Genomic DNA, 25,562 nt, shown 5'->3' on the forward strand with positions numbered 1-25,562 from the left:
AATATGTTTGAGGGGTAATACAAGCATTGTAGAGCAACTGATGGAATTGCACTTACTCTACTTGATATATCATCATTTGTAAATGCATGGTGTGTCAAAGTTTTACATTTGAATGTTTTCAAAATATACTGTTTTTTTCTTCTATTTTTAAAAGATAGGGGGTATTATCCAGTGGTATTGTAAGTGTAGCCCTCTTGAGGTCAAGTTGTGTTCTAAAGAGTTCGAGGCCCTGGTCTATGATAAAAGTGTAAATACATTGGGTGGATGCCACTTTGAATGGCAACTGGATTGGCCAATGGGCTACCTCACTCCGGCGCTCTGGCTAATCGGATCTCTAGGTGGGCGGGGTTACTTATTGTAAGCGGCGGCTGTGGCAGTTAACAGGGAATGCAGGAAAATCGACGTAACAGTGTTCTTCGGGAGCTCACGCTAGCTCGGATGTCCGAGACAAAGGTAGGGGGCCGCAAATAGAAATTAGCGATATGTTCATATTCTGGCATACAATCACGTTGGCGTTATGGAGGGATACGGCAATTTTGTGGCACCGACTTGCTATCTTCGCTGCAAAATGAGAAAATTAGCATTTAGCTGCCGTTAGCAGCGATTGATCAAAGATGGCGACTGCCGTCTTAACTGTTAAAGTGACGCAGTAAGGAGAGGCGGGCTGAAGCTCGGTGTGGCGCCCGGTTAGAGTTTATCCATTAACGCAGAGAGGAGTTTGTCTCCTCGATTTATATTTGAATTTTTTAAAAAAAATGCCATTCTCTCTTACATTAATGCGGCCTTTATTACTCTTTGTTACTTATTACAATTGCCTTTAGGTTGTATGCGTAACATTTATAAGCTTTTACTGATGTTAATAACGACCATCTGACATCGCCCGTCAGTAAACCAATAACATGAAAACATTGTTTTAGTTTTATACAGCTTTATTTAGATTTAAGTACTCATAGTGATTTGGTCAATGACACCTTATGTGCATATTTTCAATATGCTTTTTTTTTCTATTTTGGTTATATTTGGGATCAAAAGGCGAAAAACCACGAGTATCTATCCTGCCCATTTAAGTACAGTGTAATTGTTCAGAAAACCATTTTAAACCTTTCTGACACGGTATGTTATCCTGCTGGAAGCCGCCATCAGAAGATGAGTGTTCTGGTCATAAAGGGTTGAACATTGTCAGAATCGGGTATGCTGTGGGATTTTAACAAAGTGTGGGTAGAACGACCATTACACCGACACCACCAGCCTGAACTGGTCATACAACATAGGATGGAGCTTCATGTTGTTTACATCAGATCCTGGCCTTTCAGTATATATTAAATTGACCAGACATTGCTTTTCCAATCCCTTCCTGCTCGCTTTAGCTTACAGGAGTATCATCGTCCAGTCTTCTGCTACTATAGCCCATCTGGTTTAAGATTTGACGTGCTGTGGTCTTCTGCATACCTTGATTAAACAAGCGGTTATCTGAGTTTCTGTTGCCTTCCTATCGGCTCAGTGCAGTCTAGCCTCTTCTAATTTCTTTCTATTGACATGTTGCTGCTCACTAGACGTTTTCTCTTTTTCATACTGTTCTCTATAAACCCTAGAGTTGGATCTGTGTGACCCATCTTTGATCTCTAGATCAGCAGTTTCTGAAATACCAGCCTGTTGGTCACCAAAGTTAGTAGTTTGAATAAAAATACATTAAAGAAGCCAACATTATTCCAACATTCAAACAAATGTTTTTATAGGAATTCTTGCTGTTATTCATGCATGCAGCCATACAAACATTTGGTGTGAACAGGAAAAATGTATTATTATTATTATTATTTTTTGTTATTACATTTAATGCAGGCTTGAAATGAACAGGATACGGATTCATGTTTTGCCCTCAAGTCGGAACCGGGTGACCCAGACACCCCGACCTCAGGAGCCACAGGCCTGCTCCTTCACCCAGCGGCCCTGCTCTCAGCCACGACTTGAAGGCTTGGAATTCTGCATCAAACACATCTTGGAGGACAAGAATGCGCCTTACAAACAGTGCAGCTACGTCTCTGCCAAGAACGGGAAGCGGTGTCCCAATGCCGCACCAAAGGCAGAGAGGAAAGACGGGTGGGTGGAAGGTCTAAATCAGCCATTAACAATCGATAAAAACAAATTAAATCTCATCATTATCTGCTGTGAATCTCATTAATGGGAACTTAATCCCAAGAGAAGGGGGAATGTAAATAAACTCATCAGTACCATGCAGCCTCCTAATTTCAATTTGAATGTCTGTTCTGTAGAGTGACCTTCTGTGCGGAGCACGCTCGCAGGAATGCCATGGCTCTTCGAGCTCAAATGAGAAAGGCGTCTTCTGGTCCGTCACCGGAGGCCCTGCTGTCTCAACTTAGTGGGTACAGCCGAGCAGAGTCACACAGCCTTGATGGAGGACGCTCTGAAGCCAGCCGCATTCTAGGTAATGGCCACTTTTTGACTTGGAAATAGTAATTTGGGTGCATGTGGGTTAAGCTGATGTAGTTGTACAGACTGTTTGTTGTTTTATTAGTTTTATTTGTTGGGTTATTTGGTACACTTGTGAAAAGATTAAAAAGTTTATAGCTTTCATTCATTAGTTGTAGAGCAGGGCAATATGACCAAAAATATTTATCACGATATACATTTGAAAATTTGCGATAACGATATAACTGACGATATAATTGACACTAGACAAAATACTTTACAACGCCACAACTTTATTAGTGCAAAAAAACCACATAACATCAATGTATTTTCACTTAAACAAGCAGCTGTTTTTTATCTGCATTAAAGTTATATAAAAATTTAACAGTGCAAATGCAAATTCCTTGCTGACAGTTTAACCAAAAGGTATTTCCAGTGGAAACTGAGCAACATATCCTCAGCATAACCAATATCCACAAAAGTTAAAAAGAGGTTATACACACACAATACGGTAATATTATGTTGAAGCACCGTACGTATCACTCCGCGAGGCTCCTGCTTTCGATAGCCGTAATTAGGGCTGCTCAATTAATCGAATTTTAATCACGATTACGATCTGGGCTTTCAACGATCATTAAAAATGACTGAGCCGATTATTAGCCCCTCCCTCATTTATCCGCGACACCTTAAAGGCCGGTCCGTGAAAATATTGTCGGGCATAAACCGGTCCGTGGCGCAAAAAAGGGTGGAGACCGCTGATTAAGAGGACCCGAGGGAAGCTCGGAAAGCTATAGTTATTTGGAGAGGAGAGTGACTGCCGTTGGTTGAAAAGAGTTTAAAAAAAAAAAAAACTTCAGTGGTGTTGCACACTATTTTATATTATTTTTTTAAAGTCATTGTTAACCCTTTAAAGCCGGTCAGAGCAGCATGCTCCGTTTTGCGTAACTATTTTTAAATCCCTGTAGAACCTGAACCGTGTAAGCTAGCGCAATAATTTGTTTTGCATATGAAACCGGAGGAGTTGTACTTACATCTTATGCCATCAGCTTGTCCTCGGTCACGGTTTCGTTCCACATATAGCTTTGCAAAAATTGCATAAAAAGCGCTTGCAGGAACAAAAACATAATATTCCAGAAACACGCTTTGCCGTTTCTATCAGCTGTTCGTAACACTTCCCACAGTGAAATGATGCACATGCTGTTTTCTTTGCAAATTTGCATCATAGGATTGTTTTTTGTTTTTCCTGCAGTATATAAAAATTGCTGTATCTCCAAAATAAAACTATGAAGACACTCAAAATAAATTTCCTGTGGTGGGAAACTATTTTTTGCAACTTTATTGTATTTAAAGTTTTGAGGGATAAACCTCTTAAACTTCTCCAAGTAGAAATATATGTAAACAAAACAAAAGCGATTTTCAATTTTTTTTGTAGTTTATTGCACTTTTTTGCAATTTATGTAATTACTATGCACTTAATGCATACATATTATTAAAATATGGGCTATAACAGTTGTATTGATGTATAGCAACTTGAAATGCTCCCACAAATGGCACTACAGCATGTAAAAAAAAATAAATTAAAATAATATAAGCTCTGGTGGACTTGGTTCTATAGTAGGTCTTAAAGGGTTAAATAAATATCGTCAAATAATCGTGATCTCAATTTCAGTGAAAATAATCGTGATTATCATTTTTGCCATAATCGAGCAGCCCTAGCCGTAATGCTCCGACAATCCATCAAGCGGTGCGGCTTCCTAGCCTAGCAAAGTCATACTAAAACATTTGACAGATTTCCAAGCGCCGTGTACATAAAATCGTTTCGAGGTCAACCCGAATTCATACATAAGGCACACGGGATTGTAAGGGCACTGTTGATTTTCAGAAAAGTCAAAGGATTGATTTTAAGTGTGCCGTATTTTCCAAAAAACACGGTAATAACGACGGCCCGCTAGCATGCTCTACCAAAAGTCAGATAAAAATACCACTAATTCCTCCCTCTTCCTAGATGAGGACAGTCTGAGTGAGGAAGAGCAGGGGCCGTTGGTATTGGACCAGACGTGGAGAGGAGATCCGGACAGCGAGGCTGACAGCATCGATAGTGATCACGAGGATCCTCTGAAGTAAGCTCTTAAGATTTTCTTCTCAACCCACATTGTGTAGTTATGTAGTTTGAATAAGAATCTGTAGTTCAAGATAGAAGGCTTAGGCCATGTCCAGACTTGAAAATGCATCTTTTTTCCCCCCCTTTTGGCCTTCCGTCCACACTGAGACGGCGTTTTTGGTTTGAAAACACTCTCCAAAGTGGATAAGTTTGAAAACGCTGCATGTGCCTCGCTGTGTGGACAGCGAAAAAGGAAGATTTCGAAAACAAGGATGCATTTTAGTCATATGATGCAGTCACGTGACCAGTTCAACTAAGATGGCGGACGACATTGTGCAGCAGTTGTTTTGTTAGCTCTCAATTTTCACAGCCCTATTAAAGATTAATATCAGTCTGTACATGCTCCAGATAAAACTCGACACCTTTCCTCAACATTTTGCTGCGACCTTTCAAAGAGCCGGAAAATAAATAAATGGCAGACGGAAGTGAAGCAGTTCAATCGTCTTACCGTATTTTCACGACTATAAGGCGCACATAAGTCTTAGATTTTTTTTACATTCTTTTTGCTAAAAACGTTGACAGAAAATTTTAAAAAAGTAAGTAGTTAATATGCAAACCTACAAAGGCTCGAATCGTGTTTATTGACAAGCTGTTAGTGATGACTCTGACTTAATAACTTAATACCTCCGACTTAATACCTGAGCTCATCATCCAGTGGCACAACATAATGTTGTATGTTGATTTAAGAATTACTTATCTTAGTCTTAAATTGTTAGATACTGAGTAGTTTATTGTTTTGAAACTCAATGGACGTTAGATTTTCAATGCTATGTGTTGGCAGACATGCAGGAGTGTACACTGCAGAAGAAGTGGCGCTAATCACTCGAGAAAAACTTATCAGACTCCAGTCCCTCTATATTGATCAGTTCAAACGCCTGCAGCACCTGCTGAAAGAGAAGAAGCGCAGATACCTGCACAACCGCAAAATGGAGCATGAAGCTATAGGTAATCATAGGACAAATTTATGCTTTTACTGCTCACTCCTCTTAATTCTGAGTGACACAAACCTTTTAATGTTGATTACAGGTACCAGCCTCCTGACAGGGCCTGAAGGTCTTTCCATGAAGGAGAGGGAGAACCTGAAGAAGCTTAAAGCTCTGCGTCGATACCGCCGCCGGTACGGGGTGGAGGCCCTGCTGCACCGGCAGCTGAGGGAAAGGAGGCAGGCTGTGACAGAAGGAGGCCCTCAGGTGCTAACTTGAATTGATACTGAGTTTAAAGAAATCTGTACATTTTCTTTACTTATATTCTCTGGCAGTCGTGTCATAGAGGGATAATTAAAAAAACGTCAACTGTTTATGATTACGTTTCACTTCATTATCTAATGTTTGTTTGTTATTTCGGTTGTAGCCACACACAAGAACAGTGAGTGAAAAATGCATCTCCTTCATGGAGGGAACCCGATGTACCAATCCCTGCCTGCCTATGGCCCGACACTGTGTCTCACGTATCCTCTGATGGCTTTAATAGTGTGACTAAATAATCACTGAATGAAAGATGATGGGTGGAATACTCATCATAGTATCACGTATGATATGAATTTTTCAAAACCAGCTTAACAGCGGTGAACAGACTGTCCTCTATTGCCAATTGGTGGGTTTAAATGTAAAATATATACTGTATTGAGAGGGGGACTGTACCAACTGTACACATTTTCCACTCACAATGAATCAAATGACCAATGTACATTAATATAAGATCATGTTAAATGATGCACAGCCAAATTTAACAGGGCAAACATTGTAACACACAATTTTATATGATTTGTGAAATAAGCTATTGCTATTGTTGTTATACTAGTAACTACTCAGATACAAAATTTAATGCCAAAGGGCATATTGGGTGATGCTAGCTAGTGTAATATTCTCTTAACAGCTGGGAGCGGCTTTGTGGCTTCATTCAAGAATGGTTACCAGAGATAAAGAGTTGAGTGCAGAGATGCTCCACAGTGAAAAGAGGAGCTGTGTTTGAAGACGTGTCATGAAATGAGACTCTCTTTGCTTAATTTCCGCTCGTATTGCTTCTGTGCTGGACATTAACACTAGGCTGATCTCATTCAGCTCCTCATAATGCACCAGGAAAGGTTTGATGAGACAAAGGTAAGCTGTTAGCTAACAGGTGTTAGCTTTGACTAAGTTTGAATGGAGTGTGTTTTAAAGCTCTGTTCTGTTGAATGAATGAGCCAGATGTAGACTGATCTGCTCTCTGCTGATTTCTACACTCTTCAGTTACGTTTCTCATTTCCGCCCTCCTCCCCTTGGCCCCAATCAAGACCAGCAGCTTGTAGTAGCTGTTCGTTTCAACGGGAGCCTAGATAAACAGCTTCCTGTGGTCTGTTGATTTGTTTCCCAGAAAACAAAGGAGCTAATCAATTCAGTTGGAAGGAACAAAATCTTTCTTAACCTACTTTGACTAGCGTAACGTTTCATGTTTTTCAGTCTTGCATTTTAGTTCTCACAGTGTGAGAATAACAATTTTTCCTTTATTGAATATTAAGAATTTTGTTCTTTCAATAGCCAGTTTAGTTTGATTGAACCCAGACATGAGAATTTTATCATTAACATGCTCTACAAAACCATAAAGGCATCACTTTAATGCAACAAGGACGTTTATCAGGCTTTCTAAATATTTCTAAGATATTTCTTGTTTGTTTGTTTTTTAATCAGGCACAAGATTTGAGAAATCCAGATGAATACAAACCATGATTTTTGAAGGCAGTTGTCTCACTGTCATATACTTACAATGAAATGGTGTTAGAGAATGAAAATGGGCCGACTGTAGGTGCTGGATGCTGATGGGTGACATTTGAAAGCCAATTAGAAATCGGTGCAAGCGCTGGACAACAGAGGGCCTCCAGAGAAGCATCAGTGCAGCTTGCCATTAATTCTCCGCAACTCTTACCCTTTAATTAGTTTTTTGGTATTCTCTCTCTTTTCTTATCTTTTTTTTTTTTTTTCTCTTTTTGATAATCAAATTTTCCTTGACAGCCACATGTTCAGATATCTACCAGGACAGCAACCAGATCCTTTTTAAAATGTGTCCAGGGTTAAAAGATGTTCCATGTGATCGTACTGTGCACATGGGTCAGTCAGACGACCCCCGCTGCCCGCTGCACCTCACCCTGCCTCCGCCCATGTACCAGCCCGAGCAGGAGGCTCCGCCACAGGAGGAGTTCACCCCTATGAGCAAAGACATGTACCTGAGTGCGGCAGAGCTTCAGCCCACAGAAAACCTCCCTCTCGAGTTCAGCGATGTACGTAGAAATGACAGTCACCTACCAACCTCTTCTCTCTAATACACATATCACGTTCCACATAATTCCTCTTGTGAAAGATGAGTATCAGTCTGAATGCGTTTTTCAACAAGCTGTTGTAAAGTTTCCACCACAGCAGGGGATAGTGTACCAAGTCATGCTGCTGTAGTATGTTTTTGGTTTTTTTGTTCTGGAGTAGAGTATTTTTCGGTTTAATGAGGTTGCTGGTCTCCACACTTATTTTAAATGCATTACTGAGCAGAAAAGTACAAACAAGAAAAGCTACAGAAAGTTACAAATTGCAGCAGACGAAAGGCTTTTACTTGAGCAAGTTATTTTTTACAACTGAAGTTACCCAGTTACGTTTTCTTTATCATCTCTGTGTGATGACACCTGTACTCTTCTCTGAGTGCTGACTGATCTTTCAGGGGAATGTTGCAGGGTTTGGTAACACCATAATGGCAAGCGTAAACTGATGTAATTGTGCAACAGTGTCACTGATGACCTGCAAATTGACAAGTGTGATCACTCTAAAAAATTTAAATTTTGGCAAGAGGCAGGGTACATCCTGGACAGGTCACCAGTCTGTCGCAGGGCTACCACAAAACCAAATGGTTGTCTGTATCTATGGGCAATTAAGAATCACCCCACTAACTGCATGTCTTTGGGCTGTGGGAGGAATCCAAAGGGAACACACAAAAACACGGGGAACATGCAAACTCCACACAGACACCTCCCTGGTCTGATATTGGAATTTAACTCAAGACAGAGTGCTAACCACTGTGTCACTGTGCGAGCCCACAAATTATCAATGGGACAATATCTGTTTAATAATTTTTTAAAAAGTTAAAAAAAAAAAAAAAAAGCTGAGTAAGTAAGTTGCTTTATGGTAGGAAACATTTTAGGAGTTTTAACCCTTGGAAGAGCCTTAAAAATCCTAACACATTTTACCCTAATGACAAAAAAACTTCACCCCTCCAAAAAATACTGTAAAATTATTACATAGGAATATTTATTCCACTTTAATGACTATTATAAAACTACTTCAGTCTGAAATATGCATTTCAAATATTAATTATATTTAATTATATATTCTGGATTTTAACCCTTTAAAGGAGAGGGAGTCTGGCTCAAGTGGGGCAGAGGTTGCAAGTGGACAGACTGTTGCATGTGCAGCAGGTTACAATGATTCAGTAAAGCAGCATCTTAAATGCTGGTACGGTTTGCCCAATCAGGTTTTTCCTCACTTTGAATGGGCCGTTTGTGGGTTATTACCAACATAGCTGTTTGTCTGCATATAAAGGGACATATAAGCTTCTATGTTATCCTTCTGTTAACAGATCCATTAATATTGATCTCAGGTTGAGTCAAATGAAACAAATGGCTATGAAAGCAAGCTTAAAAAACAAATACACACGGGGGGATTTCTATAAATATACCATCAAAAATGCCTCCAATAGCAATTTTGAGCATCTCTGTTTTGCAGGACCTGGATGTGGAAGGGGACGGTATGCAGGGTCCTCCGTCCCCTCTGCAGTTTGACACAGCCCTGGCCCTGGAGGACCAAACCATCAGAGCCATAGCTGAGGCCCCGATGGACATCCTGACTGGCGAGGACCCAGACCAGGACCTTGACACCTCAGGGCAGGAACTCTCAGAGAGAGATGTGGACGCCATCATGAACAACCAGGTTAACTCTCAATCAGGGGTTTTGTCGTCGTGAATATCTTATTGTGGCAGGTAACATTGATGCACTCAATTCAAACTGTACTGTGTTGAAAACATTTTCAGGTTGATCACAGGAAAAAAGAAAACTCAAAAAAGGTTAGGGTTGATTTTAGTTTATTAATGAATTTATTTTTTTTATTTATTTGTTCTCTATCTCAGACGTACCTTTAGGAGCTTTTATTGAGGATGCAGTCTCCTTTATGAAATTAATCTGTTTTATGTCCATTGTCTTCATATGAGTGAACAGTGTTGAAGAAAAATAAATCATTTTTTGACATTAATTGACATGATTTGACTTAATTTATGAACACCTTTGAACAAATACAAAGGATACAAATAACAAATTACAGGTGTATTCTTTGGCATGTGTTGTGTCATAGCTGTATTTTCTTCAAAAGAGAGAGAGAGAGAAATTCACAAGTCTTAAAAAAATTAAAATATATCCATAAAATCTTGCCTCAGTTAAGAAAAAGGGGGGCTTGGGTGACTGACAGTGAAGAAAGTGAACCTGGCATGTTTTTGTGCCATGCGCTCTGACCGCATGGCACAAAGGACCTAGAAACGGTTACATCATATTTTAAACACAGTGACTGATTAGTTCCCAGAAAATAAAAAATAAACTTCGTATTAACAAACATGCAATAAACAGGCGTATTTGTGACTGCCCCCAAGTGGCTATAGACTGCTACAACATGTACATGTTGGTCTGCAAAGACCTTTAGACCTCTGCTGGTCACATTCAGTCTGTGAAGCTGTGGTTCACAAAGTGGCCCACAGACCATAACATTTACTTTACATACTAAGATGCAGCAGTCCAGGACAACACCAATAGCAAGTTTTCCAGTTTCAGTAGTACCCTTTAACATTTCCTGAGAGCAAATGTATTCACGAATTATAGCTGCCATCTCACTAAAGAATAAACTATATAGAGGCAAAACAATTACAGTCCTTGGAACAGACTCATTACAGGCTTTACCTGCAGCTGGGTTTCTCCTGCTACAAAAAAGGCCTTTGTGCAGTCACTACATGCCTAAGCTCAATTTATCTGCATACGGTGGAGGCAATGAGATTTGTGCATTTTCCATCAACACAAATGCACTTTTAGCTGGACTAAATTAAATCCTCTTAACTAAAACCTTTTTTCTGACACTTAAATTTTAAAACACAAAATTTCAGACCTTACCTCGTGTCAGACTGACTACTCAGTCTGTCATAGACATGTTTGAAAATAAGAGCAGCATTTATAATATTTCCATATGCATCAGGTTAGGAATGTAACAGCCTCTCTGCAGGTTGTCCTGTGCTGCCAGGGAAGTTTGAGTTTTAATTATTCGTTTTTGCTTATTTTATTTGATGTTGTATTTCTTCTCTGCCCCTCAGTCTGTCACTCTAGATTTTGCAATCTGTCATCAAAACTTTGAAAGCTGTGGTGTAAAGAAAATATGAAGTGAGATGTTCAGTGGGGTTAAGAGAATCACTGAACCCTTTGAAAAGAAGCTTTTGTACCGTGCTGTCGGCCCTTTACACAAACAGATGATCTGAACTAGCAGTAAATGTGCTTTATCTTTGTTCTTCCACTCAGGTGGTGTCAGAGGCAGTCGGAGGTGAGGAAGACACGACTGACAATTCGCTCCAAGACATCGACTCTGCTGCAGCCGACGCTCCCAGATGAACCAGCATTTCAAAGAACTGTCACTGCTACTCGTTTATAATACAGCCCACATTAGGTACTAAAGTACTCAGCGGCTCCTACTGAGACTGAAAGCTGGAGTAGGCGACATGTTTTTGGAATCAATGGGCAGAAATTCCATAATAACCTTTCAGCATATTGTACTTCATGTGGGGAACTAGACTCCTGGTTTCATACTAAAGAAAATCCAGCCTGAGATGAGACGTCACCCAGTGTGAGGCCGTTTCAGGTGAGTCGTGTGAAGGTGCAGGGAAAGGTCAGCTGAGAGGGAAGCGTTTGGATCAGAAATGTCAGCTGGACATGTTAGAGGAATGCAGGGAGAAAACTGAAGTTTTAGGTAAAATGTTACACTGTGCAGTTTCAGTTATAAACATCATTGTAATGTGCCTCACTGTTTCTGCTCCTACTGCCTGGTTTGAAATAAAGATGAGGAAATAAATGGGGTTTTAGGTAACTTTGTTTCTGATCGGCATGTTTGCAGCAGAAAACACATTTCCATAAAACTTTAAAGCAACTGGAAACTTTCTCCCATTATTACACTTTAACACATTCTGTTGTTGCATATGCCCTTGTAGCCAGTATTTACGAAAATACTTGATGTAATTTTTATTGTCTGCTAAGGTGGTTTTGTGTTTCAGTTTGAGCGACCAGTCGTTTCATTTTATGCAGGACAGCAAACCTTTTCATCACCCACATTTATCTCCCACATTTTCATTGGTTGTAGTTACAAATAAATAAAAAGTACAGGACATGTGTGCTGATCTGCAAATGCTTCACTGCTTAAATTTATAGTTGATTCCTGCAGAAAAGCAGTTTATAGCTTCAGCTGTTACTGCGCGAGAAAAGGGAACCTTAAATGAATAAAGACAATATGTGGTTATTAAACTTGTTTTATGCTTATGATCAACAACAAACCTTTAACAGATGTAGTTTGTGCTTTCACACATTGTTAAGAAACCTTCATCTGGCTTTAGATAACAGGAACCATTGGAAGGATTCTGTAATTTACTCCCTCTGTGAGTACTAAAGATTTGGTGCAGTTTAGTGCATGTTTGTCAAGTGTACATGAGGAAAATTTGGAGCTGAAGTCATTTCGCACCCAGATTTGTTTATTCTCCAGCTGTTCTTTTCCTCTGCATCTCCATTCAAACACCAGTAAACGCAGGCTGTATTGTAAAGTGTTCGAGCATGTTTCAGTTCCACATAGACGAGTCCAGATTTGCACTTAAGCCTGAGGTCACCTTCAGAAAAATAGCTGTTTAAGGCCTCTAGTCCAGTTTTAGCTCCATACACTCACCCTCCTTCTTTTTGTCATGCGGTTGTATTATTTCTAGTTTGGGTTAAATTGCCTTGAAGCCTGAGTGCTGTATCAGGTTTTCAGCTGTTTGTGTGTTAACTTTAAAAATGTCACTCTTTCAACCACAAATTATTTTTTGATGGATTTCTTGGTCGTGTCCATATCGGTGGTGCCTGCAGGAGTATTTTAAGGCACGGCAAACCACACATACGGGGCAGATTTTTTTTAAGTATATAGCGAAGTTATGTTTGGCAACGTGGGACAGCCTCCGAAAGAAGGGAAAAAAAGTGGGGCGGGTAATGAAATTTCATACAATGACATCACTTTTCCTCCAACCCAAACACTTAAACGGCGAGGCAGAGGAGGAGAGCGGCCGCTGCTGGGGGAGCAGGACACCGCCGCAAAAATGAGCCCAAGGTAGAGATTTTAAAGAAAAGAAGAAAAATAGTATAGTTTTATCTTTACCGGACATGGCAACACAGCGGCAGTTTCCATCCAAATGAGGTGAGTTTTTCAAAAACGGAAAAACGCCGTTTCATGTGCTGAAATGCTCGGCTGGCCGATGGGTTCGCAGGAATACCGACACTGATCCGTTTGCATGCGCTTCATTGTTTTAACATCACCGGGCATGTAAAGGTTGCGCCGATTCACAGCTGAAAATGTTGATTTGCTGCTGCGGGCTGCTTCAGCCTTAAACGCTGCGGCGTTTTTCCTGCGTTTTCTTCGTTTGTGGGAGAAACGCAAGGGCGTAACAGCGCGCTTACCCGTGGCGGAGGGGACCCATTTCGGCGCAGGGTTTGGGTTTGAAGGGCCTGTCCCCAAGAAAAGGGGCCAAAAAAGAAGGAAAAACCTGGAGGCTTTCCCAAGCTCAGCTCTGGTTTGGTTCAGCTGCGTTACGCGGGAGCTGAAATACATCCTGTCGCCGTTTGAGCCTCGAAAACCTGAAAAGGGAACATGGAAAAGGAACTGTCATCCGAGTCCTGTAAGTGCGGCTCGTTTTTCATTTGTCATCTCGCAGCGATGCAGAGAAAAGGCAGTTTATAATGGAAATAAACTGCGCTTCATTAGTGTGGGCTTTGTCAGAGATTCAGGCTGTGAGTGGAGGCTGACGCTGCACAAACCAGAATTTTTAAATCAAGAATAAATCAGCCTCACAATGATGTTCGTGAATGAATTAATGTGTCTGCAGCATGGATGCGAGGAGGGATGAGCCACCCTTTTTTATGTGAAGTTCAGATCATTTTTAAGGAGGAGAGCTGTTGGTTTGATTATTTTACCAGCCGAATTGAGCTCCAGTTCCTCTTAAAATGTGTCTTTCACCGTGCAGACTAGAGGAATTTTAACTTCAGCTGGTCTGCGCTGACCTCCAGTCTGAATTGATATGTGTGCATGTATGAATATGATGAGTTTGGAAAACCACCAGAGTCCCGCTTAACAACAGGATGCGCAATGCCAAGCAGTCAGTCTTTAATATGGAGATATTTTGTGTTCCACAGGTCATTTTATCATTTTTAAACACTTACCCAAAGTTCAGGACTCGCTGTGTCTAATTAAAAAATAATTAAATCATTTCTTTTACACCAGGGGTAAAAAAGACAATCCCCACATTTCAGTGATTGTAATCAGCCAACTAATCCTGGCAGATCTGCTTGTCTAGGAGAAGTCTGAAAATGTTTTGAGGAATTAAAAGTGATCATTTTCGGAATAAGTGCATTTAAAACAGGTTAAACATTGCAATAGTTGGTAGTTGTGCTGATAAAATGAAAATGCAACCAAGCAGGTCATAAACTGCAGATATGAAAAGTCACACAGGGGTGGATAACCTTTCTCTAATTAACACATGAAACAAACAGAAATGCCATATTTTCATCAGATCTTCTGACGTTTGATGTTTGCCTGCTGCTTTCTGAATTAAACATGACATTCACAAAGCAGAAGTCGAACCTTCATGAATCTGCATTTGATTTTGCAGATTTGGTGAAAACTTTGTTTTGATCATTTTGTAGGACGGCTGGTCAGGCCTTGTTAGGCTATAGATAACAAGAACGGTGATGCTTTTTGTCTTTGTTTCTTTGTTTGTTTACAACTTTTAAAAAGAAACCTAATCTAGTCATCTGGAAAATATCATTGCCCTTGTTGGCTTTCATAATCCAACTGTCAACAAACTGATTTTCATCAACATGGCATTAAACCAGTGCAGGGTTTATTTTCATTACAACAGTTTTATTTAGAAAATATTAGAAAATGACGTAAAGCTGGCAACAGTAGCTGTCACTGTCACTCAAGGCTCATTTATAAACTCAGACCATATGTTAAAGCAGGACATAGCTTCCGTGTAATCTATACTACAGTTACAGTAGGGATAACAGTGGTTAGGGACCACGGCACAATCTTGCTGCCTTTGAAATGGTTGCTCCAAAGATGGGGACCAGGTCAGCGGCCCCTCACATTCACCCGCCATCTTAAATAAAGCTCATTTTTTGAATAGAATGGGGACAAGTTTCAGTTGCATGCAGTCTTTTAGTGATAGTACAGCAACTGACTGTGACAAAGCAGCAAAAATCACAAGTGTCTCCATCTGTCGAAATGTTGTCTACAAAGCTTCCAGGTGGCCTCTGTGCAACCAGCTGGTCAGTACAACTTCCTCCCTCTTCACAAGGTTGTTGCCACTCTAACGGCAACTTGTGGAGTGCCAATGACTGCAGTTCCTGAAATCACAATTTGAAGCTGCCTCTCAAAAATGCTCTCATGTTAAAACCTTATAGAAGAAATAAAGTTGGTCTTTGTGGACAGTTTTTCGCACTTCGTAGCAACACCATGGGCTGAACTGTTTTATAACTTACCTGTATGGATACTGGAGTCTGGGGCGTGGCTCCTTGGAGATGACTGGTGTCTGCTAGGTTTGTGCTCACATACACTGGAGCTCACTGTGATGCAAAACATCCTATAAGTTTGTGATTCGATTTAGGTGAGTGAAATTCTGGTATTTTATCAGTAGTTGGCAGATATGTGAATGCAGCTAATATGAAATCAGTGGATGATGCCCCAGTGGGACACCTGGACTTTATCGGATGTATCGGTGAAGCTTCGAGTTTTGGCTGTCACTGTTTTAGCTTTATGGAACTAGATGTGATACATACCTTGGGGCTACTTTTAGTGCTCTTTTTGGCTATAATGGGAACCATAATTTATAATATGAACATCATGTTGTTCTTTAAGACTAGAATCTAGCGACTAAGACCAGAAAAGTCTTTACTATTGAGATTCGTGGAAACCAAACAGACATGCAGTGATTTCTTGATTTATTTTTGGGATTCTTATTAAGATTTCCTAAAGCCTGATGTGATGTCATTGAATTTTTTCAATCACAAAAGACAAAGTAAAGTACAAACTGGAGAATTTTGGACCTTTTCTCTGCTGGCTATTAAAATATGTTTTCATATTGTTTTTCTCCTGTTTAAGTTCTGATAGTTCAACTCGTCAGTGAAAGCAACAGATTGCATGCATCCATGTCACCCAGCACAACAACAGCTTATCACCATCTGCTGGTTCGTGTTAACAAAGCTGCATTTTACTAACTGTGATACCTTCCACATTTTCTGAATGGGGTGAATTGTTTCTTGTTTGTTTTCACCTTGTGGGGAATTTTATAGGTTATAAAACATGTGCCAGCAATCTTAACAAGTTGTAGGGCCGTTCTGCGATTACACGAGAGTTAAAACATCTTAGAAATTGCTGTGCAGCTATTAAAGAGTCCTCATTGTTGGAGGAAAAACATCAGTTTTAATGATCTGTGCCTGTTGGTTCAAGGCCAGATATACGCTCATGCTGTTTCCTTTGTCTCATCGTTTTCTGAAGAAGGACCAAGCTTTAGGTCAGAAGAAACGAGGACGCAAGCATTGTTTGAACCATGCTGAATTATAGGCTTGCAGAGATGGCTGGAATTCAGGCTGTAAAATATTAAAGTTTCACTGAAGATCTGCAATGAAACGCTCGATGAATCTTTTAGTGTTTGCAGGCTGCTTTTACCTGATTTTTGCTTTGAGAAGAAATGACGTACGTTCGGTTCCTCGTCCAGATTGTCTGCTTTTGTAATGATGTAGTTTGTTGTTTTTGGCAGTTGCAGAAAAACACCATATATCATGTAAGAAATCCGCTCTGACCGCATGGCACAAAGGACCTAGAAACGGTTACATCATATTTTAAACACAGTGACTGATTAGTTCCCAGCAAAATTGTTTGAGATAAGGATTTGAGGTCACTCAGTTAAACCTTTTGATACTTTAAAGATGTATTTCTAAGAGCTCTTTGTGAACTTCAGAACATCTGCAGTGCGGTGCTGGGAAATCTTTCATTAATTGAAAGGTTACTTTGACTTGTACATAAACTGTATGTTGCCATGGTGACGTCAACCATTGCTTAGTGAAGCTCCATCTTGAAAGCTTGACTTGAGCATTTTGACTGTCACCATATCGATATTTTTGAAATCGAAAGTGACAAGCAAAGGGTGGAGTGGGACTCCGCGTGCTTATAGGTATTATCATGTCATAACATATAACATCACATTCGAGTCCTTTCTGACTCTAATGGGGAACAGACTTCATGAAATCCATCAGGAAAGTGTTTACTGAGGCCATAGAAGGCATCAGAAGGGCTCATTTTCTCATAGACATGTTTTTGCAAGCAGAACAGTGGCCCCCTGCAGGTCATCACGAGGAATACAGATTTAAAACATCCATCTTTCATGTACAATCTATCAACGTCTACTAGCCATGTACTGTAAGCTTTGGCAAACCAACCACACCTGCAGAAGCTTGCCAAGACCAACAGAAAAGACAGAAACGCCTCGAGGAACACAACAAAGATCCCGAAGCCTCCAAATTCTCTAGATAACAATCGAATCAAGTATCTGCAGGATGAGACAAGCTCAAACCATGAGAGTCATCTGCCAGCGTCGCCATGCCAGGCACCAGAGAAGACTCCCAGAGGTCCCCAGTCCCTCAATGGACCGAGGGCATTACAAGAAAAGGCCTTTTTTTCATATTTGGTACATTTCAATAGAGTCCCTCTCATATGAAAGCACATAGTTGTGATTGACACCTAGTCTTGTTTGAAAAATATTTCCAAAATAAAAGCTTTGGTAATGCTGTATGTGGAAAAGAGTTCACCAACATTTATTAACACTATTAGTTGTCAGTTGCATGCGTTTTATTCATTCACTGGAATAATCAGATCAACATTTCATGGTTGAAGTTGGCGTTCTGATTGGACCTCTACTGTATGTGAGAACAGCATGAACATCTGGATGTCTAAGGAGCGTTTTTTGTGGTTTTGACTACGGGAATAATGTTTGTTTGCAGGTTTTACCTGGTGAAGTTTACACTGGATCACATTTATGTTTGTTTTTCAGAACTTTCTGCCAGCGGTCGTCTTTGACTTTACAGATTTGTAGAGTAGCATCTAATCTCTCTGCACCTTCAAATGTTTAATGGTTTGACATCGAGGTCCATTACTGCCCCCACTGACTGTACAAGCCCATTAACTACTTATAGATGCTGCTAATTACAACAGAAAGCAACAGTCAGTAACCACTTGTTTGCTTTTTTTGTTATTATTATTATTTAATAAATAGTCAAATATTTGAAAAACCACGACCATCCCTACAACACAGTATTAGATTTCTGTAGTTTCAGGTCATCATGGTGTCATCTGAAGCACCATTAGAGAACTCCCAGTATGGATTTTCCCTTTTTTCAGCTTAGGTGCTAAACATAAGTCTCATTATAGTAAGTAAATCTTTAAAAAAATCAATAAATATACACATATTTATCATAAAAATGTAACTGCAGGATACATCATGCCTCCTGCTTTCAAGCAAAGTCTATTCTTGCTGCTTTAATCTGAAGATTGCACCATAATTGCCTGCCGATGCCAAAAAGGCCTACTTGCAGGATCACAGGATCTTAAGTACAGATTTAAAGTGAGCTCAGAGAAACTTTAGCAGATGTTTGGGAAAACATCTGCACAACAGTGAGCAAACCACCTCTCTGTTTGTGTGGAAGATGGATTTATATCACACCACAGCAGCGAGGCGTGCAGAGCTGTAAATGTGAAAGTCTACCTTTGCTAACTGGGTGGAATTACTGGCATGTGTTTGTTTGAGTCACGTAACTGGAAGAATTTAAACACGAGGCTGGGAGGATTTCAGAACAAGAAGGCCCGAATGTGTCACATTTGGAACAATATTTGGTGAGGGACATGCAGCGCACCGTGCAGTTCTTCCTGATAAAATGACCTCAGAGCATGAGAGTATTATGGGGCTGCTGTGCGGAGAAATGTGGTTCCACTCTGCGCTCGCAAGATCACATTTACGGTTTGTGTGCCTGTGTTTGAGCTCGATTGAAGTTTTGCGAGCGCTCCATCCCGATGCAACTTTGAGATAGCCGCATTACATCATGAGAAGTCAAGCCAGTGACATATTCAAGTGTAATGGGCAGTATAAGTGCTCGCCCGCTCTGTTCGCCTCTAATTGTCCACAGATGTTCTGCACGCCTTTGTGTGCCACAGCTTGTTGCAGCCGGCTTCGCGCAGACGCCACATACGTTGTTCAGGCTTTATTGCAGAGGGGGAAACGTGGCATGGAGTAAGTGTTTAATTTGGCTGCTGGTTCTAGTAACTGGTTTCAGTTATTAAAAACTTTATTAGCGGTTGCAATCCGCTGGGATTGAGCTGAGATGAAACGATTAGGCGACCCAAACTGTTCGTTTATGGACAGAAAATTAATCGGCAACAATTTTGATAAATGAGTAAAGCAACAAGAAAGGGAGTCAGATGTGGATTTATTTATTTATTTTACTGCAAACTGTAAGCGACTAATAAAATGTTAATTATTGCAGAAAATTCATCAGCAGCTACTTTGATAATCTGGCAACCCATCAGCTTAGCCTCTGGGGGTAAGAGCGTATAAAAGATGGAGGCAACCACCATGTTGGCACCCATTTGTCTCTGATTTGGGCCACTGCCTGATGCTTTTCTGAATCCAAAAGAGTGCCAACGTTTTTAGCTGAAGCTGCAGTTAAGGTTGATCTAACTGTAACTGACTTATTTTTTTAGACTTTCCATCCTCTAGTCGTTGTTTACTGAAGCAGATAAATTAAAGAAGCCTGCTAGACATTAGATGGTTTCAAAACTGCACTTTTGTCACATTCAGAACCTCCTTTGCTCTCCACATGGACTTTTTACTGTCTCGCAGCTAAAACCTGCTCAGATACGATTCATCAAAACATTTCATACTGTAAAAAAAAAAAAAAAACTAGGAACAGAAACCAGAAAACTACAGATTTAGTTTGAAGAACAAAGTTTATCATTTGAGGCTGGGCACTGTGATTTTTGGAGGGAACTGAACTTTCTGGTTTGACAAATGGTAACTGTGTCTGGATTTCTTCTTGTTTATTAATAGCTTTAAGTGGTTTCAGTGGTGTGAAGAGTTTGTGCTTTTTTGTATTTTCAATTAAGGCTAAATTAAGTATTTGTCAGACAAATATTTGAAGACGTCCTCTTGAAGGAGTTTGTGGCTTTGGTGGCAGCAGGTTGTCCTCTAAAGTGTTCTTTGGGCCGGTCGCTGCAAGCCAGTGTGTTTCTGATGGCAGGCCAGTGCCTTATGGCAACTGAGCTATGGTTAAAAATCCCTATAAAAACACAGCAGACCAGGGAAACTGTTACCAATTCATAATTCAAAAAGTAGTCAAGAGATTAAAGGATCATTTATAAAGAGAAATATTACTCATGATTTCAAAGTTCAGCACAAGCAGTAAAGCCACCAAGAATGATTAATTATATGACCTTTGTAAATGCTGCTGTTTTGTCAAAACTAATGGAGTCTTGCAGATGCACACACACGGTGTCCTTTGGTGTTCGGGGTTATAGCACGGCTTCAGCGTAATTTATCGCCCCGCAAATGTATCCGTCTGCGTACGCGTTTCCGTTTGGACAGCAAACTGAGAGAGATTTTCACCCACCGCAAATGAGTTTCCATGCAGTCCTCCAAAATCCCAATGGCATGTCGCTGGACATGGATTAAGTATACGGCCCTCGAATGCCGACCGGTTGACGAGTGGACCAAAACAGGGAAGGGTGTGACAGCCGCGTTCACCAGGAATGGGACAAGTGTGACAAAAACATTAAGCATGAAAAGAACAGACAGCGTCTGCCGACACTAAATTGTTTTTGACACATTGTTTCACTTCAGATCTTTGTATCAGATAACTTTGCTCTTCTCCACGGCTGCCTGACAGACCAACATGTGACACAACCGGTCTGTGGGCTACAAGCAGGAGTAGCCCACAGACCGGTGGTACCGCATATTTGTGACTCTGTCCCAATGTAACGCCGCTGTCTGCAGGTAGACGGGCAGTCCCTGACTGCCCACAGACTGCCTTCACGCTAACCCTGCTCAAACAAGCATCAGATGTCACTTCCTACTCAGCACATAGCTTGTAAAGGACAGCTTGCATTACATTTAAAATCACTGGACATGACTCATTCCTATATGTAACATTAACGTTGTGAAAGTGTGTATTTGAACCCAAAACACAATCTGTGTTTGTCTTGACAAAGCAGCGAGTGAAAGCAGTAAAAGCAGGAAGTGAGTGAAAACAAACCACAACGAAGTCCCTGCTGGGATAAAAACTGTCATCTGCAGGCTAACAAACTGACTCCACCACCACCACCCATCCAGCCTTTGACCACAGAATGCAAACTTTGATGCTGTTTAAAAGAGGACCGATATATCTTGGTATCAAGGGACTCACTCCAAAAGGCCCCCATCCATTTATTTTCTTTTGTGCCTTATCTGGGTCGCAGATAAGGCACAAAAGAAGACCTCACTTTCCCCAGCCACCCCCTGTAGCCCCCCAGAGGATACAGAGACATTCCCAAACTAGCTGAGATGGAGAAATTAAGTCCCCGGGGTGTCCTGGGTCTGCCTCTGATGTCTCCTCCTGGTTGAACATTCCTCCTGGTCGCCTCAGCTACTGACAAAATGACAGTACTGGATCCTGAGAAGGTAAAGGTTTTTTTCTGGTGTTTAAAATGTTGGAGAAAAAAGTTGAGGAAAAATGTTCCTTCCAATTTTCAAGGTTAAAAGTGACACCACCAAACGCGAGTTAACCAAAAACAAAGAAATGTGGGACACTCGAACCAGACTGTTTGTTTTTGTTTACATTTTGTTAAAAATACTATATTATACTGTAAACATAACTAATAACACGAAAAACTATAATAGGATCTCGCCTGGTGAGGCGAGGAGGAAGTGCAGGTCAGCTTTAGGAGTAGTTTACAATAAACAAATAAAAATAAGCTCTTTTTGAAAGACAGAGAGCAGTTCGACATAATTCTTCATTTTCTGACTTATTTGTGATCCAGAGGTTGTCTTACAAATGTAGTGAGTGGCCATCGGGTAGAGGAAGTAAAGCTGTTAATGGAGAAGAAATATCAGCTAAGTCTGTGAATGAGTCATCGGAAATCTTCGGCTTGTGCGATGATACGAGATGGTATTAAAGTTTGTTGGGTCGCAGAAAATGTTTTGATCGTCGTTTGTCAGGACTTTTCGAATTTGGCGATCGCTGCTAATCTATAAAGTCAAACAATTGAAACGAGAGAAAATGGAACTAAAAATGGATTCATGTAAATGTTAAAAAAACAACAACTGGAGCACAATGTAAGACACAACGTGTGCTAAACACAGCCGGGCTGAGTTTACAGCGGATCCTCTGCTCGACAGATGTGTCGTGTTGTACAAAATTATTGCACGAGGTATAAAAGATTTCCTGTGTCTGATACAGGATACAGCAACACAGTTCCTGATTGGCTAATCTGCAGTACAAACCGTCAAGTGACTGAGTGACCCCAGCTGTGTTTTTATACATGCTAGTGTGATTATATTTAGATCCAACTGCTGAAAAATCACCAGAATCCTAATGAAGTCGTTCTTTAAAATACTATTTCTAGTTGGGATCCCATTTACTTAAGTCTATAAAATATTTTTGTTGATCAAGGGGGCAGAAAAATGCAGTTTCTGCCAATCAAGTCAAGTGGCTTTGTCATTCCAACCATGTGCAGTGGTACAGAACACAGTGAAACGAGACAACGTTCCTCCAAGATCTATGCTACGTATGACATATAACAGACAATCAACACAGGACTACATAAAGTGCAATGTGCAGAAATTGCAAAAAAACCAAAACAAAGACACAACAGTGCAATAGAAATGTGCGAAAGACTGAGTATTGTGCAAAAAGTCACTTTGTGTATATGAGATTCTGCATCCTTACAGATTGAGGTGTGCATTTTATTCTACTTTTCTAATAGATAGACTCTTTATTCTCGCTTGTGAGATCAATGTTGCGTTACAGCAGTGGGATGAAGCGTGAAAATAAAACAGCCCGCAATAAATAAACAACACGGTTAAAGTAAAAGCATCCCGGGTGCATAGTGACGGTCTTATACTGCGAGAGAGCGCAAAACTGTTACATATGAAACACTGATTGTAAAACAACGTAAATAAAAATGAGGTTATGTTAAAGAAGACCGAAAAGTTAGACTTAGGTTGTGGAAGAGATTGGAGCAAATTGCATTAATAAATCATATGTGTCTTATAAATCTGAGAAACAGATGCAAGAAGGTGTGACACAAACGTGTGGATCACTGCACTATCATGTTTTACAGCTAACAGAACTAGAGCAGCGAGATTTACTGCCTCAGAAGCCTCGAGGCAGATACTTAATGACCAAACCGATAATGAAAACAACTCAAATGATGAAGATTTTGCATTAAAAAAAGATTTAAAACCATTAATAACTATAATTCTGAATATCTGCCACGGGTAGTGGAAATGGAATAACATGATGAACAACAGTGCAGCCATTAAATCGTCATAAGTGACCATACTGTGATTTATTTTTTTCTAAAAGTCACTAAAATATCTCGGTTGCTTGAGCGTTAACGAACTAATCCTTTCGGCCTCAGAGCTGACATGACTTTGGTAGATAACATGTGGTTCAACGGACCTTTCAGACATTCAAGGTCAGTCAGGCTGTGAAATATCAGTTTATTAGGTGGTTGTTCGCATCTTTAAGTGGGAGGAAAGAGCAACGGGACAATAATTTAATCGATTTGAAGTCTGGTAGGGGTTTGCAGACAGGTCAGAGCCTCCCGCAGTCGTCCTATCTCCTCCGTATCCCCCCCACCTCCTCTTCGTGCTTTGAAGATAGGCTGGGCTGGGGCTGGGCCTTGCTCCCTATCAGCTATCAGTTCAGCCATTTATCACCCCACTGTCTGATGCATGCAGGTAGTGTAGTTACCATGGTTATACACCAAAGGCACTCCTGCATTAGCATAGCAAATATCCATCAGCTGCCTACAGAGTCGGCGCAGTAAGACGGAGCTCACAGCAGGAGGCGGGACTGACGGGGAGCTCTGCAAGGCATCATCATCCTCATCCCAACTGTTTCCACGCTCACAGCACAAACACTCACATCAAAGGAGTTATCTCCCCCTGCATTGTTTCCCCCAAAGCCCTTTGTTTACTCCCCCCAGAACCCCCGCCACCTCAACACGAAGCTTATTCTGCTTATTTGTGTGCACATCACAGAGAATATCAGCCAAATGAGTCACAAGCGGCCAGCCTGAGGCCCTGACCTCGTGTTCTCCATCTTCGCGCAAACTGCACCGGAGCCTGCTGTGTCAAATGTGGCCTCTAAAATATGCATGATTGAACGTGCTCGAGGAATGCTAATAGAGCTCCCACCAAATGCAGAGGCCACCCTACAGAGGAATCTGCGGTCGTGCAAACATCGAAGCTGGCAAAACACCACTTTAGCCGCCGCAGCTGTAACAAACATTCGATTCATCCGTCCGGCCAGAGAAAATATGGCTTGGAATGAAGTTTTAATCAATTCGCGAGCTAACCGGGTCCCCACCACGTCCTGCCTTGCCAAAAAAACAAGAGGATTAAATGGCCACATTTTGTTTAGTTTTGGACGGAGGAACAATCTTGTAAGATTCCTCTCTCAGATTTACACTTGGAGTCGTGACCCGTGATGACTCTGCGGTTAAAGAATAGCGACAGAGGGAGATTTTCTTTTTAATTCAGCCTGCCTTGAACAGTGTGTCTTTGTGCACTGCTGCAGTTCATTTTCATTTGTCTTAAAATAAGTTGCTATTGAGGAGATTTATGCACCCCCACCTTACTCCTTCAATCCCTCTCCCCCCTTCCCTCCGCTCGCCTCCCACAAGGTGCTTGGCGAGCCGCTTCTGCAGCTTCAGTGTTTTCAGAATCTCATGAGCTTCCTGTTTCAAAAACCTCGCCCATCAGCTCCAGTCGTACAGCTTTAAAAACATCTTCCCATCGAGACTGTTTGTCAGAGAGATATAGAGCACTTCCCCCCCCCTTTGGAGCTCAAACAAAGCTCTCCCTCCATATGTAACCCTCCATATAGTCTGTACCATAAATAGGTCTTCTTCTTGGCCAGAACTTGGGAAAAGGATGTGGATGATGATGATGATTACTAAGGCTGAATCCTGGTTGAGTTTGAGCTGCTGCGGCTGGCAAGCAGATGTGGCCAAATTTGCAGAAAATGTCCATGTTGCGCTCCATCTTTTCTCTGGTGTTGCTGTTTGTTTTTTCGCATTCTGGATCTTCTTTGGGTTATCAGCCTTCACCGAGCTAAACGTCCGGATGACTGCTATCTCTGTTTGAAATGAGGCAGAGTAGTTAATTACAAGCTAATCCCCAACTGCAGCATCAGATAGAGAATTTAATATGGTAGGGGATGAAATGATGATCCCCATGAGGATATATAGATACTGCAGCAGGAAGGCCTTACTTAGAGCGACGTGAAATATATAAGATGAACCCAAACAACTGGAACAGACTAATATGTTGCAAATAGCTGATAAAACATGATTACTGCATTTTATAGAGTTTTTATGTGCATTTTTAACACAG

The 25,562-nt window shown here is 40.9% G+C and overlaps 2 protein-coding genes and 1 non-coding gene across 4 annotated transcripts in view; all 3 read left to right on the forward strand.

Annotated features, from left to right (window-relative positions):
• The first annotated feature begins 352 nt into the window (after nucleotides 1–352).
• On the forward strand, nucleotides 353–11,967 carry kansl2 (KAT8 regulatory NSL complex subunit 2). 2 transcript variants are annotated; one of them, XM_085395004.1, is made up of 10 exons: nucleotides 353–453; nucleotides 1,840–2,097; nucleotides 2,271–2,443; nucleotides 4,433–4,547; nucleotides 5,370–5,533; nucleotides 5,615–5,778; nucleotides 5,939–6,035; nucleotides 7,588–7,841; nucleotides 9,328–9,581; nucleotides 11,152–11,967. In XM_085395004.1, the coding sequence occupies exons 2-9, from the start codon at nucleotides 1,847–1,849 to the stop codon at nucleotides 9,562–9,564; spliced, it is 1,455 nt and encodes a 484-aa protein (XP_085251130.1). In that variant the 5' UTR covers nucleotides 353–453; nucleotides 1,840–1,846; the 3' UTR covers nucleotides 9,565–9,581; nucleotides 11,152–11,967. The 2 variants fall into 2 exon arrangements, with proteins under 2 accessions (XP_085251130.1, XP_085251129.1); XM_085395003.1 differs by having other exon boundaries at nucleotides 9,328–9,531.
• On the forward strand, nucleotides 6,846–6,980 carry LOC146645762 (small nucleolar RNA SNORA2/SNORA34 family). The gene has a single exon (XR_014909200.1). It is a non-coding gene; the product is annotated as a small nucleolar RNA SNORA2/SNORA34 family (small nucleolar RNA).
• A 921-nt stretch (nucleotides 11,968–12,888) lies between the features above and the next one.
• Nucleotides 12,889–25,562, forward strand: part of nckap5l (NCK-associated protein 5-like) — a 58,543-nt gene continuing 45,869 nt past the window's right edge. Inside the window, exon 1 of the mRNA XM_085395002.1 lies at nucleotides 12,889–13,060. The gene's annotated coding sequence lies outside the window, so the exon portion shown is untranslated. The remainder of the gene's footprint in view (nucleotides 13,061–25,562) is intronic.

The sequence above is a fragment of the Rhamphochromis longiceps genome, linkage group LG20 (genome assembly GCF_057381845.1).
Source record: "Rhamphochromis longiceps isolate RC_006_pf linkage group LG20, R_longiceps_female_GT1.1, whole genome shotgun sequence".
Taxonomy (NCBI): Eukaryota; Metazoa; Chordata; class Actinopteri; order Cichliformes; family Cichlidae; genus Rhamphochromis; species Rhamphochromis longiceps.

Excerpts from the sequence above, each read along its gene's own strand:
- kansl2 (XM_085395003.1), top strand. The coding sequence starts at position 1,847 with ATGAACAGGATACGGATTCATGTTTTGCCCTCAAGTCGGAACCGGGTG. Across the intron at positions 2,098-2,270 it reads AAGGCAGAGAGGAAAGACGG|AGTGACCTTCTGTGCGGAGC; the intron begins GTGGGTGGAAGG and ends TCTGTTCTGTAG. Across the intron at positions 5,534-5,614 it reads AATGGAGCATGAAGCTATAG|GTACCAGCCTCCTGACAGGG; the intron begins GTAATCATAGGA and ends TGTTGATTACAG.